The sequence below is a fragment of the Manis pentadactyla genome, chromosome 1 (genome assembly GCF_030020395.1).
Source record: "Manis pentadactyla isolate mManPen7 chromosome 1, mManPen7.hap1, whole genome shotgun sequence".
Taxonomy (NCBI): domain Eukaryota; kingdom Metazoa; phylum Chordata; class Mammalia; order Pholidota; family Manidae; genus Manis; species Manis pentadactyla.
Window position 1 is genome coordinate 198,241,537 of NC_080019.1, and position 14,453 is coordinate 198,255,989.

Below are 14,453 nucleotides of genomic sequence, written 5' to 3' on the forward strand. Positions count from 1 at the left end.
GTTTTAATAGCCCTCTATGTATTCTAGATACTGATACCCTAACAGATACATGATTTGCAAATATTTTCTCCCATTTGTTGGGCTGTCTCTTTATAATCTGCAGACAGTGTCTTTTCATGCATGATTTTTTTCATATTCATAAAGTCCAATTTGTATTTTTTTCTTATGTCCTATTCCTTTGATGTCATATCCAAAAAACCACTGTCAATGCCAGTGCCATGTAAATTTTCACTGTTTTCTTCTAAAAGCTTTGTTGTCTTGGGTCTTATATGTAGGTCCTTGATCCATTTTGAGCTAATTTTTATATATGGTGTATGGAAAGGTAGCTGATCCAGTTTTCCCAGCATAATTTGTTGAAAAGACTGTCCTTTCCCCAGTGAAAAGTCTTGTACCCTTGAGAAATCATTTAACCATACATCCAAGGCTCTCTATTCTATCCATCAGTACATATGTCTGCCATAACAGCATCACACTGTTTTGGCTACTGTAGCTTTGTAGTAAGATTTGAAACCAGGAAGAGTGAGTCCTCCAGTTTTGTTTTATTCAAGATTGTTTTGGCTATTCTGGGTCTGCTGAGATTCCATGTGAATTTTAGGAGTTTTTCTGTTCTGCAAAAAAGTCACTGGAATTTTGATAGGGATTGCCTTGAATCTGTAAGTCACTCTGGTGATACTAACATCTTCATAATATTGTCTCCTAATCTATGAACATGGGATGTGTTTCCATTTCTTTATGTCTTCTTTAATCTCAGCAATGCTTTGTAGTTTTTTGCTGTACAAGTCTTTCACCTTCTTGGTTAATGCTTAAGTATTTTCTTCTTTTTGATGCTATTGTAAATGGCATTATTTTGTGTTTTCCTTTTCAGATTATTTTTTGTGAACAGAAGTACAACTGCTTTTGTTGACTTTGTATCCTGCTACTTTGCTGAATTTATTAGACATAGCAGCTTCATTGTGGAGTCCTGAGGGTTTTCTAAATATAAGATCATATCATCTGCAAACAGAGATAATTTTACTTCCTCCTTTCCAGTTTGGATGCCTTTTATTTCTTTATCTTACTAATTCTTTTGGCTAAACCTTCCAGTACAGTGTTGAATAGTAGTGGTGAAAGTGGGAATCTTTACTACATTACTGATCTTAAAGGAAAAGCTTTTGGTCTTTCATCACTGAGTATGTTTTCTGTGGTTTTTTCATATGTGACTTTTATTATGTGGAGACAGTTTCCTTCTATGCCTATTATGTTGAGTGTTTCATCATAAAGGAGGGTTGAATTCGGTCCAATCCTTTTTCTGCATCAATTGAGATGATCCTGTGTTTCTTTCTCTTCAATGTGATGTACTACCTTAACCAATTTTTGTATGTCGAACTATCCTGGCATTCCAGAAATAAGTCCCACTTGGTCATGCTGTATAATGCTTTTAATATGTGAATTTTGCTTAATATGATGATGAATTCTGCATGTTAATATTTTGTTGATTTTTTTGTATGAATGTTCCTAAGTATATTCTGTATAGTGTGTTTGACTGGCTTTTCATATCCCATGATTATGCTGGTCTCATAGGTTGAGTTAAGAGGTGTTCCCTCCTCTTCAATTTTTCTGGAATAGTTTGAGGATTGCTATTACAGTCCCCTCACTAGTTACAGGTCTATTCATATTTTCTGTTTTTACATGATTTAGTCTTGGTAGATTTTGTGTTTCTAGGAAATTGTCACTTTCATCTAGGTTATTCAATTTTGGGGTGGGTAACTGTTCATAGTACTCTCATATAATCCTTTTTTTTTTTCTCTGTAGAATCAGTAGTCATGTTCCCACTTTCTTTGCTGGTTAGTAATTGGAGTTTTTTTTTCTTAATCCATCTAAGCTAAAGGCTTGTCAATTTTGTTGAACTTTCCAAAGAACAAACTGTTTATCTATTTTATATTTTGCTTTTCTCCTCTCGTCTTTTATTATCTCCTTCCTTCTGCTAGACTTGGGTTCAGTTTGTTCTATTTTTAAAGTTCCTTAAGTTATAAATTTAGGTCTTTGATTTGAGAACTCTCTTGATTTTTAAATGTAATTACATACATTTATAACTATACATTTCCCACTTAGCACTTTTGTTGGGTCCCATAAGTTTTGGTATGGTTTTTTTTTTTCTAATTTCCCTTGTGATTTCTTCTCTGATCTATGGGTTGTTTAAAAGTGTGTTAATTTTCAAAATTTTGTGAGGTTTTCCAGTCTTACTTTTGTTAATAATTTCTAACTTTATACAAAAGATTTCTGTATGATATTAATTCTATGAGACTTAATTTGTGACTAATATATGGTTCTATCCTAGAAAATGTCCCATGTGCACTTGAGAGGATGTGTATACTGCTGTTGGTGGGTATTCTGTGTATGCATGTTACAGCCAGTTGGTGTATTTTTGATGTTTAAGTCCTCTATTTCTTTGTCTTCTGTCTAGTTGTTCTATCCATTATTGCAAGGGGTGTTTTGATAACTCCAACTGTTATCATATAACTATCTCTCCCTTCCATTCTGTCAGTTTTTGCTTCATAAATTTTTATCATCTGTAATTACATGTGTCAATGTTTATAATTGTTACATCTTCTTGCCATACTGAACATTTTATTAATATGTAATGTCCTTCTTTGTCTCTAGTAACCTTCCTGATTTAAAGTCTCTCTGATATTACCATTGCTCCCTTGTTCTCTTTTTGGTTGCTTCTCACATGGAGTATCTTTTTCCACCCTTTCACTTTCAACCTGTTTTGTCTTTGGATCTCAAGTAAGTCTATTGTGGACAACATATCATTGGATCATATGTTTATCCATTCTGCCAGTATCTTCTGGTTGTAAAGTTTAACCCATTTACATTTGAAGTAATTACTGATAAGGAGAGACTTCTGTCATTGTGCTATTTGTTTTATATGTGCCCTACAGTTTGTTTGTGGGATTTTTTGTTCCTCATTTCCTTCACTACTATCTTCTTTGGGGTTTAGTTAATTTTTTGGTAATGAAATGTTTAAATTATTTTCTTGCTTTCTTTTGTGGATATTCTATAGCTATTTTCTTTGTGTTTACCATGGGGAGTACATTAACATGTTAGTGTTATAACATTCAAATTTGAATCTATACCACCTTACCATCTATACCACCAATCTACACCATCTAGACCTTAGCATATGAAAACCCTGCTCCTTTACAGTTCCCTCTCACCCCTTTTGGTTGATGTCACAAAATTACATCTTCATACATTGTGTGCCCCAAAACATAAACTAATAATTCTTTTAAATGCATTAGTCTCTTAAACTATGAGAAAAGGAGAATTGGAATTAGTAACCAAAGAGTTATTAATGTAAATGCTAGTATTGCTATCTTTTTTCTTTAAATCTGTTAATCTCTTAAGTCATATAGAAAAAAAGTACTGTCACAAACCAGTGTTACATTTATACTAGCTTTTATAATTGCCTATGTATTTATTTATTGAGATCTTTATTTCTCCATACACTTCAAGATACTGTCTAGTGTCCTTCCATTTCACCTTGCAGGACTACCCCAAGCATATCTTGCAGGGCAGGTCTAGTGATCACAAACTCTCTCAGCTTTTGTTTACTTAGGAATGTCTTAACTTCTTTTTCTAGATACAGAATTCTTTGTTGACAGATTTTTCCTTTAAGCATTTTGAATATATCAACCTAATGTCTTCTGGCCTCCAAAATTTCTAATGAGAAATCTGATCATATTATTGAGGATCCTTGTATGTGGTGATTTGCTTTTCTTGCTGTTTTCAAGATTCATTGGCTTTGACTTTTGATTATCCTGTGAGATTTTGATTATAATGTGTCTTGTCTGATTTCCTTTTATCTGGAGATCCTTGAGCTTCTTAGATGTTTATATTCACATCTTTCATCCAGTTTGGGAAGTTTTTGGCCACTATTTCTTCAAATACTCTCTCTGCCCCTTTCTTTCTCTCCTCTCCTTCTGGGACTCAAACAATGTGTATATTGGTCCTCTTTTTGTGTCCCATGGATTCCTGGGTAAAACTGTAATATTTCCAGAATGTCTCACCTGGCTTTAGTGCATCTGCATATCAACAGGCGTTCCTCAGGGATGGAGAGAATAGTTCATCTCCATATCAATGGGTAATTACCTAGCTGACCAAGGGCTTATCTGATCCTGAGAGGTTAGGGGGAGGTCTTTTGCTTGTTTCTGCCCTAACAGGAAAGAGATGATCCTGGACTGCAGTTTGTAAGCAGTAAACAGGTTTTAAACTTTATTTCTCCCTTTGACTGATTCCGGTTTTAGAGGTATTTTGCCCTGGGATTTCCTCTCCCCGGAGTTACAATTCCCTAGGCTCTGTTTGCTTTTCTTCAATCTTTTTCTTTCTGTTCCTCATATTCAGTAATTCCCATTGTCCTATCTTCAAGATCACTGATTCTTTCTTCTCCTTCTTCAAATCTGCCTTTGAATACCTCTAGTGAATTTTTCATTTCAGTTATTGAAATTTTTAGCCTCAGAATATTTTTGTTTTGAGGTTTTCTATCTCTATTGATATTTCCATTTTGTTCACACATCAGTCTCTTGACTTTCTCCACATCTTACTTTAGTTCTTTTTTTCCTAATTGAGGTATAGCTGATAGACATAAAGGTGTACAACGTAGTGCTTCAACAATTATACACATTATGAAATGCTTATGATAAGTATAGTTACCTTCTGCTACCAAAGATATTATAGAATTATTGACTATGTTCTCTATGCTGCACTTTTCCTCCCCATGAGTTATTTTATAATTTGAAGTTTGTACCTCTTTACTCCCTTCACCTGTTTTGCCCATTCCCCAACCTCTTCCCCATGGTAACCACCAGTTTGTTCTCTGTATTTACTCTATTTCTAGTTTGTTTTTCATGTTTGTTTATGTTTTTTTTTAGATTCTATGTGTAAGTGAAATCACATGGAATTTGTCTTTCTCTAGCTTATTTCACTTAGCATAATAACCTCTAGGTCCAACTACGTTATTACAAGTGGCAAGATTTCGTTCCTTTTTATGGCTGAATAATATTCCATCATGTGTATATATATATCCCCCATCTTTATCCATTCACCTATTGATGGACACTTCAGTGCTTCCATATCTTGGCTATTGTAAATAATGCTGCAGTATACAGGGGCGCATATATCTTTTTGAACATTTTTGTTTCAATTTTCTGAGCATCTTTTTAAGACATTTATTTTAACAGTTTTATAGTATACCTCCCATTAGGTTTTTTTAATGACAGTTTCTGTTTTTTTCCCTCTGAATGGGCCATACTTTCTTGTTTTTTTGTATGACTTGCAATTTATTTGTTGAACACTGAACATTTGAATCTAATAATGTAGTAAGTCTGCAGATCAGATTCTCTCCCTATCCCCAGGTTTTCTGTGCATTCTTTGTTTCTGTTTATTTGAATGTTGTGAACTGTCTGTGCTTAGAATCAGCCTGAGGTATAAACTTAAGGTTCCCTGGGCATGCATGATCACTTTCTAATTTTCCCTGTATATGCTGTTGTTTTTCAATGTCCTTAGTCTTTAACAACTGACTCTCAAAGGGGAACAAGAAAACTGGAGGTGAAAAGGAGCACTGGCCCTTTAAGTCCTTTGGCAGTCACTTCAGCCAGATGAGAAGGGGCTTGCAACAAGGAGGGAAGTGCCACAATGGCTGCCGCCTCTGTGCACCTCTGTGATGGAAGCACCAATCGGTGATCAGAGTACAGATTCCCCAGGATTTGGAGGACCAGATACCCTAGTTCCCCCAGGCTATGTGCAACTGCTCCCAGGGCCTCGCCCAGCTGCCTGCCACATGGCTGGGAGCTGAAACTGACCGAAATTAAGCACAGTTTGATGCCAAGCCTTCCCCTGGAAGCTGCAACCCTTCAAGAGATTCCAGAGTTCCAGGTGATTCCATCAGACAGATCCTGCCAGTGCAGTTGTTACCCTGCTAGGAGCCAGAGTCCTGGTGCTTCCTACTCGGCCATCTTCCTGTTTAAAAGTATTTCATTTTTATTACTTTTGCTGCTATTCCTGTAAGAATATGGCAACTTTCAATGCCTGGTCTTCTGAACGACCTGTATTCACACTTGGTGGCACTTGCTGTTTTTCTTTTTTTAATACTAGTCTAACAAATTTTCTGTTTCTATGTTCTGAGGTGCTTATGTCCCCTGGCCCTCTTTCTTGTTATCTTTTTAAAAAATTTTAATAACTTCTCCAATTCAGCCCAACAGTGCTAAGAAAATTTCAAACATATAAACATATAAAAAGGTGGAGGGAATAGCATTATGAGTCCCCAGGATCCCATCACCGGCTTCAACACTGATCAGCGCCTAGCCAGTCTCCTTTTACCTAGACCCCACCCACTTCCGCATCTCCCAGAGCGTCCTGAAGCAAATTCCAAGCACTGTATCATTTCACCTGTAAATATTGCAGTCCAGAGGAGGGCTTTTTAACATAACCACAATACCTTCATCACATCTAAAAAAAACCCTAATCACTCATATTGCATATCCATAATCCATAAACAGTCGACTTTGAAGATGTTAGTTTAAATTAGGATCCAACTAAGATCACACTCGGCAATTGGCTTTGTCTTTAAGTCGCTTCCAATCTATAGGGTGTCTCTCTGTCTGGTCCCGCTGCAGACCCCTTGTTGGAGAAACCAGATCACTTTCTCAGCAGCAAAGTGCTCCTTGGATTGTGTGCATTAGCATCCCCGGGGATCTTGCTAAACTCTGGGCAGATCCTGGGCGCGGCCTAGACTCTGCATTTCTGAGGAGCAGGGCAAACTACACAGAGCAGCATGTCCTTCGTGCCTCCATGTTCTGGAAATTGGCAGTGCGGTCTAGTTGAGGAGAGATTGTGACCCAATAATTTTACATTTAAGAGAACTAGTAGGGGAAAGGGTATCTTTTTATTCCAACTCCCTCAAGTAAAACAAAATAAAACCCTGCCTCTCCTGCCTAGTCCATTCACAAGAAGACAAAGCAGCAGAGCCAGCTGCGAGGTTGCACTTACCAGGTGAGCCAATGAACATGAAGGATGTACTGGAACACAGGTTACAGCCAGCGCATCTAGAGTGGGTGCTCAGGGTCAGAAGGAAGCCAGGCCTGAGAGTGTTTCCTCTTGTCCCAGGCAGCCTGCATGAGCCCCACCAGGGCCCAGGTGGGTTTGGGGTGTGTGTGGCCTCTCTGGATACTGGCCTCTGTGCATCAGCCCAGGACAGGGGGCCAGACAGCCAGAGGGGTGCAGCCTGTGGGGGCTGTGGGCTGCCTCCCTGTGGTGGTCCATGTGACAGGCAACGGAAACCCCAGTGCGCAAAAGAACAGCAGTCCATAGTGCTTTGCTTAAGATCAATGGGGAGAGCACCAGATCACCGTGGGGGCGGCCAGAGGGGGCAACCTAGGCCTCCCAGGCACTGCTGGAGCTGGGGCCACATGTCCAGATGGTCACCTGGACCCAGACTTGAGTGCAGCTGCCTGCACTGGAGGGTATGCCAGCCCTTAACACGGGGCATTCTGCTCGGGAAACCCCAACATGGGTCAGTGTCATCCATGAGTATGAGATCTTTTTTTATTTACAATTACCTTTTAAATGATGCCATTTCAAAGTTGATTGTTACAGTTCTAATCCTAAAGATAAACCCAAAAGAATGAAAACACATTTTTACAAAAACCTGTCTGTAAATGCTCCAAGCAACAAGATTCCCTAGAGCCAGAAGGTGGAACCACCCAAACGTCCCCAAATGGATGCATACATCCAGTGTAGTCCGTCCTCACAATGGACTGTCACACGGTCACAGACAGGAATGCAGCTCTGACACATGCCACACGTGGGTGGACCCTGAGAGCATTATGCTGAAAGAGCCCGACACGAAGGCTACATGCTGTATGACTCCGTGTTTATGATTGTCCAGGAGAGAGACACAAAGTCATCAAGGGAGGTGGGGGCAGCCACTAATAGGTCCCAGGTTTCTTGCTGGGTATTGAAAATGTTCCCAAATTAGATCGTGGTGATGTTGTGCATCGTTGTGAATGTACTAAAAACTTCCTTGTACATTTTATAATTACTGTATGGTATGTGAATTAGACCTCAAGAAGGCTGGGGTTTTTAGTGTTGCTTGTTAAAGACCTGAAGTTTCCCCCGGCACCTCACCAGCACCTTTGACCCTGGGCATAAGGGCACTTGGCAGTCATGGTCCCTTAGCCCTCAGGAAGTGGCAGCCAGGCTCAGAGAGGTGAAGTGCCCAGGGCTGCGCTGAGGGGGGCCCTGCCGGTCCCCCATCCAGGGACAAGGAGGTCAACGAGCTGAAGCACTGGATCACTGTGCTGCTGCGGTCCATTGCCAAGGAGGAGGAGACAGCCGCCGAGCTAGAGCTGAAAGCCCGGGTCTTCCATTTTGGCAAGTACAAGGGTGCTCATGAGGTAGGCCAGTGAGTGTGGGGCGCCAGGGTTTCCATGCATGGGCACCTGCAGGAGGCCCAGGGCCCACAGCTTGGACAGCAGGAAAAGCCAGGCCTGAGGCAGGGCCATGCTCGGGGCTGCCCGGGACCCCTTCCCACCTTCCCTGCTCTGCAGCCCTGACTGAGGCCTCCAGCTGGAGCCACCCCATGTATTTATACCCCATGTCCACTTAGCTAACACACCTCCTCCTTTCATTCTCTCATTCAACAAATATGTCTCCTTCTTAACACACACAACTTGTCTGGAAGGTGACCCTGCTGAGAGAGCCCCTACCCAAGCCAGGCTGGGAGGGGGAGAAAACCCTGAGGGCACAGCAAGCCAGGGGTGCTCTGGGCAGTGGACCCCCACCCCCCACACCCTCACAGCACCCCCGGGACCATGGGCGTGCACCCAGCTCCCTGACTCATTCGAATCCTTGTGGAGCAGCAACTGTGTGCCAGGCACCAGGCTAGGGACACAGGATGCTGCCATGTGCAGGCCAGTGCATCAGCGTCTGCCAGGCCTCACTGGGCACAGCTGTGCCCACCTGGCCTGAGCCTTCTGCTAGCTGCTTGTTTAAAATCACACCCACTTGTGCAGCCAGGGGTGTTAACTGCTGTCTTAATGTCAGAAGAGGCTGAGAGGGGAGTTCATTTGCTCAGTGCCACACAGAAAGCAGACTGTAGGACGTGGTCCTGTGGACAGCTGGGGTCACTGCAAAGGCAGAACAGGAGGGCTCCCTGGAGGAGGGGACTGTGCTGTGGAGGGCATGCTGAGCCTGTTGGGGCTGGGAACCAGGACTCAGCTAAACACAGGAGGGTGCGGGGGTCAGGCAGTGCTGCCGCGGAGAAGTCCAGGTGTCCCAGCTCTGCTTGCCCCATGCTTCCTGAGCACCTAGCGTGCGCTGGGCGGGCTCTGGGAGGTCAGCTGTGTGGCAGTAAGGGCCCTGGGCCTGGTGGCCGTGGGTGGGGGCGGGCAGAGCCCTGCTCGACCCCGCCGGAGGCTGTCCACTCGCAGGACAAGCTGCTGGAGAGCTTGCACCACAAGGTGCTGGACGTGTACCGCCACTGCATCAGCAACCAGCAGGAGTCCAGCCTGGATACCGTGCAGATGCTGACTGTCATCGAGCAGCAGCTGGACGAGCTGCTCGAGAACCTGGAGCACATTCCCCAGAACAAGGTGGAGCAGGCCGAGAGGGCCAAGGAGAAGGAGCGGCGCACGAGGTGAGGGCCCTGAGTGGGGGGGACACCCTCCACACCCCAGAACCAGGGAGCTGGGGCCTGGGGGGCTATGAGGGCGACCCCTCTTCTGGAGTGGGGGATGCTGTGGAGTCAGGGAGCCTGGAAGCCACAGGGAGGGTGTAGACAGGACATCACCCAAGGACAAGGGACAGCAATGGCCATTTCCTGTCTGGACTGGATCGTGAGGGCTTGGGAACAGAAGGCAGAGCCTCAGGGAGCAGCTGAGGGAAGCCTGGGGTTTAGTGGCAGGTGGGGGAAGGCAGGCAGGCAGAGCCAGCAGTCAGAACACTGGACCCAGGGCCACGGCCTGCCCTCTGAAGGGGCCTGCAAGCTCCCCACAGACCCCGTGGGGCATGAGAAGTGCAGAGGCCTGTGGGCTGCCTGGGCCGGTCACTCTGGGGCAGAGTCCTGAGTCACAGCCGTGCAAACAGCCCCCTGCCTCCCACAAGGACAGGACCCTCCCTGTGTCCTGGCTCAGCTGGGAGCGGCCACTGGGCAGAGGTTTGATGCCCCAAGTACAGACAGGAGGGGACTAGGTGCTGGGCCTTCAAGGGTGACAATGGGGGAGCCATGGACAGGTGGATCAGTGACCAGGGAGGGGAACTAGGAACTTGCGCCTCCTGGGGGCACGAGCTGATGCCCCTTACATGGTCTCCCACAGGACCCCCAAGCTGGGACCCCAAGGAGCAGAAGCAGAAGCCAAGCCCTGACCTGGCAGGGGAGGCGGGGGAGGAGTGGGGTTTTCTCCGAAGAGGAGGCCATGGCCTGACAGGGGCTATGTGGGAAGGAGCTGGGAAGGAGCTCTAGGGCACCCCCCTGACCCTGACCCTCCAGCACTTCACCATCTCTTGCTACCCCTGCCACCCAGGCTGCGGGAGGAGAAGGTTCTGCTGCAGAAGCAGCTGCAGGAGGAGCGTCTGCAGCGGGCCAGAGCCCGGGCCCAGGCCGAGATCAGGAAGAAGGTGGGCAGGGCAGTGCTGGATTCACTGCCGGGGAAGGGTCCCTCGGCCAGGCCCTGCAGGGCTGGGAGGGGCCGAGGGCTTGCATGTGACCCTGGCTCACATTAGCTGACACTACCGCGGAGGTTCTGGGGGGAGAAAGGGCCGTCAGAGCAAGGCCAACGCACACTGGGGTCTGCCATTCCCCAGCCTGCCGCCCCTGCGGATCCCCTGGGACCTGCATCCTGGAGTCTTCCCCTGGGGCTGTCAGCCCTCATGCACACACACCTGGTCAGTGAGTGGCCCAGCAGTACCGTCCCAGCCATGCCCAGGCGCCAGCTCTCAGCTTGGAGAGCTGGTACAAACAGCTCCGCCCCCACAGGGTTCCAATGCACCATCTGCACTCCAGCCAGACTTCAGGCCAAGCTCACCACTTGTCACTAGGTCCCCCTGACAGCCACAGTGAATGAGCTGGAGCAGCCACTCGCCTTCTGGCCCTGGCAACAGGAGGCAAGGTCTGCAAAGCAGGTCCAAGCCTAAACACAGCACGACAAACAAGGCTGATGGGCTTTCCCTGGGACTGACCCTTACTTTCCAGTCACGTGGGGAATGGTGGATGCCACAGGGCCTCCTCCACAACCACCAGAACAAAAGAGGTGTGCTCCCTCCGTTTAGCCCAGTGTTTCCCAATCTGTGTCCAGGCCTCCCACCCTGACACAGCCAGGGGGATGGTGCCCAAGGGACAGGCTTTGTCAGAGCTAGACTCACTGCTGAGTCAGCTCAGAGCGGCTCTGGCCTGGGCCTGCCGGCTGAGCAGGTGTGAGCAGAGAGGCCGGGACGGTCCACAGAGCCCAGCCCCGGCTCACACGCCTCCTGGCATGCACGGGGCAGGTACCTGCCATCTCTGTTAGGCGGTGCCCCCGGAGCAGTGAGGCCATGAGCGCAGGCTCACTACTCCGCCCGCTTCCCCTGCAGAGAGGCAGGAGACTGGTGGGCCGCTCCCGGCCCCCCACTGTGAAACCCAAGGAGCAGCCTGAGCGCAGGCTGCTGGACAAGGACAAGGACAAGGAGGAGCAGCTGTTCTTCTTCACCTAGCAGGCTGCTGGACGGCAGCCGGAGGCAGGCCCAGGGAGGGGCGGGCCGGCTGCCTGTGTGCCCACGGGGTCGCCTGCTGTGCATTTCCTCACTCATGGGAAATAAACTCAATGGCTCTTTGCTGTCTTGAAGCCTGTTTAAGGAGGCAGACTCCACTTCCAATGCCAGCAACCCCTTCATCATGAACCCTAAGCCCCACTGGGGCTCCTCGGACGGGCTCTGACCAAGAACCCCATCCACACTGCAGTGCGGGCAGGGCTGGACCCCGGGTAAAGGCAAGCGAGAAAGCCTGGACAGGTGAAGGGTCATTCCCACCGACATAAGGATGTGGCTGCAACACTGCACACACAGGAACTTGAGTTAAGCCAAGCACTGTCATTAGTGTGCAACTGTACAAAAACTTTTATTCATTTGCACTAAGAGTTGGGCCCATTGCCAGCAGGAAAGCTCAGTACCTTCCAGTACCAATCACTTCGTGGAGGACAGTCACTGGGGGGCACATCTCCTGAGAAAACATTCCCATGGCCCAGACGCCCCTTCCATCAGCAAGACAGTGTGGTGTGGCCAGCAGGCCACCCTCGCAGACAGGCTCGGCGCCCTGTCGAGGGTGGGGTGTCCTGGATGACCCAGGTGCTTCAGTCCGTGGCACAGCACAGACCCTGAGGATAGGAGCTATTTGTAAATGGGTCCAGAGTCTGTCTGAATGGGGAAGCATCCTGGCAGACAGCACCTCTGAGCAGGACAAAGACGGGGGTCACCATCAAACGCTGGGGTCATTCCCAAGCCATAAAGAAATCCACACAGGCAGAGTTTGGATGATTCCAAATCTGAGAGCCACAATAGTATCTAAGTAAACAAATATACACTTCCAAAGGCATGAGAGGAAAAAAAAAGAAAAAGAGAAAAGCATTTCTGAGTGACCCTGACCAGTCCACTAATTCAAAAGTAAATATGTACCAGGTCATCAAGTCATCTCCTGCAATGACAGACCCTGTGCTGGAAAAATACACATCTTCAACCTCAACAGAAAACATAGACATGCCACTATAACAGTCCCACATGTCATTTAGAGTGCTCAGAACCTTACTTTGCAAACTGTTGTCAAGTTCTATTAAACGTTAATACCCAATTACAGAATTTGGAAAAATGATCTTTAAAGTTTTAACTCTACCATCCCCAAATGCAGCTCTAAATCTGGGGGTGCTGACTGCCTCCCTTGGCACCCTCACCATCGTCCCCCTACACCCTGCCCGTCTGGCCTCCAGGACACGGATTACAATTTGGCTTCACTGTCATGTAAGGACCACTTCTGCCCTACAGTGTGACAAAAATCAACCCAACTGCAAATGACCTCGAGGGGCTGGGGAAGGGCCTGGCAGCTTTAGGACAGGAAATGGGCTTTCTAAATCTCAGGCCAAATGTCAAGTTATGGGAGCTGAGAGCCCCAGGGGGACCTGCACTCCACCCCATTTCCTACACGTCTACTTTGTAAAATGCAGCGCATGTTCCACGGCTCAGACTGAATGGGACCAGGCTGGCCAGCACGTGGCCAAGCCCAGGAAGGCCACTATTTTCTCTGACGGCCGTCCTGCCCCCCAGAAGCCCTGCTCACACAGGCGGGTTCAAACAGTACAGCCCAAACTAGGTCCTGATAAAATGTAAAGAAAACACATTTTTTACAAAGGTGCCCAAGTCTCTAAAGAACTAGGCTGGCCTTCTGAACGGAAATCAAGTGGGGTCCCCTAGGCCTGTAAGAGCACATAACGGAGTTGGGGGACACAGGCTGGAGGCAGCACCCCCAGCGCCCCTTCACTGCAGGTCTCACAGGCTGTCACTGCTCCCTGCACAGCGCGTGTCCTCAGGCCCCGCAGCCTCTCCAGCTGCAGGTGGCACCTCCTGCAAACCAAGCAGAGAAGTGAGGGGGCAGGACCACTGGCCACCAGCACCACCCTCCCACCAGGAGGAAGTGCTTCCACTTGTCTCCATCAAAAACCTGCTTTCCCCTTATTTTACACGTGTTCCTGAAGACAAAAATGTTAATATAAACAAGATTAAGGAAAATGAACTAAATACTGTGTTGTACATTTTCTGCAAGCTTGTCCTTATTTAACCTGTAGCCCTTTTTCCCCACTTGGAAGGTGGGAAGCATCTCCCCAGTTACTAGGTGCCCGTCTGCATGGCTGACCAGGATGCCCGCCCCACGGCCTCCGTCACCGACCTGACCCTCCTCCTCCTGCCAGAAGAAACCTCCCCACATCATTAGATTCGCAGCTTTGATGAACAAACACCTTTTGGCCAATTACTTGTGTAATACTGGATTTCATTAGGAACGATCTTGCGAGTGGGAATGCCAGACAGAATGGAGTAGACATTTATGAGGTCTTCTGCATATATGCTCCCAAACTGCTCCCCCATCCACCCGCCTCCAGCTGCCTCCACCCACACCCTCATGCCAGTGCCTCGTTCAGTATTTATATTGGACCTTAAGGAAAATATTGAATGGCCCAATTTGAATACAAGAAAAGTAAAATTACTATTTTATAGATTTTTAAAATACATATATATTTTAGCCAAACTGTTAAAAAATTTATAAGCTACATACTTTTCATTATTTGATGTCCAAATCTGAATTATGTGCTGCCACCTAAACTCAGCTTAACCACTTACTTTAATTTGTCTGGGTCTATTTTCCTACAGGTTAAAAACCAGCAAGCCTACTTCTCATAGGA

At 46.7% G+C, this 14,453-nt stretch overlaps 2 protein-coding genes across 3 annotated transcripts in view; one reads left to right on the plus strand and one right to left on the minus strand.

The window, feature by feature from the left end:
- Positions 1–11,969, plus strand: part of CFAP100 (cilia and flagella associated protein 100) — a 56,984-nt gene extending 45,015 nt beyond the window's left edge. For both annotated transcript variants that reach the window (XM_036911612.2, XM_036911611.2), the window contains 4 exons: positions 8,297–8,432; positions 9,468–9,673; positions 10,560–10,653; positions 11,605–11,969. In XM_036911612.2, the coding sequence (XP_036767507.2) occupies positions 8,297–8,432; positions 9,468–9,673; positions 10,560–10,653; positions 11,605–11,724 (556 nt within the window). In that variant the 3' untranslated portion in view covers positions 11,725–11,969. The remainder of the gene's footprint in view (positions 1–8,296; positions 8,433–9,467; positions 9,674–10,559; positions 10,654–11,604) is intronic.
- Positions 11,970–12,108: 139 nt separating this feature from the next.
- Positions 12,109–14,453, minus strand: part of ZXDC (ZXD family zinc finger C) — a 36,576-nt gene continuing 34,231 nt past the window's right edge. The window contains exon 11 of the mRNA XM_036911606.2: positions 12,109–13,620. Within this exon, the coding sequence (XP_036767501.2) occupies positions 13,546–13,620 (75 nt within the window). The 3' untranslated portion in view covers positions 12,109–13,545. The remainder of the gene's footprint in view (positions 13,621–14,453) is intronic.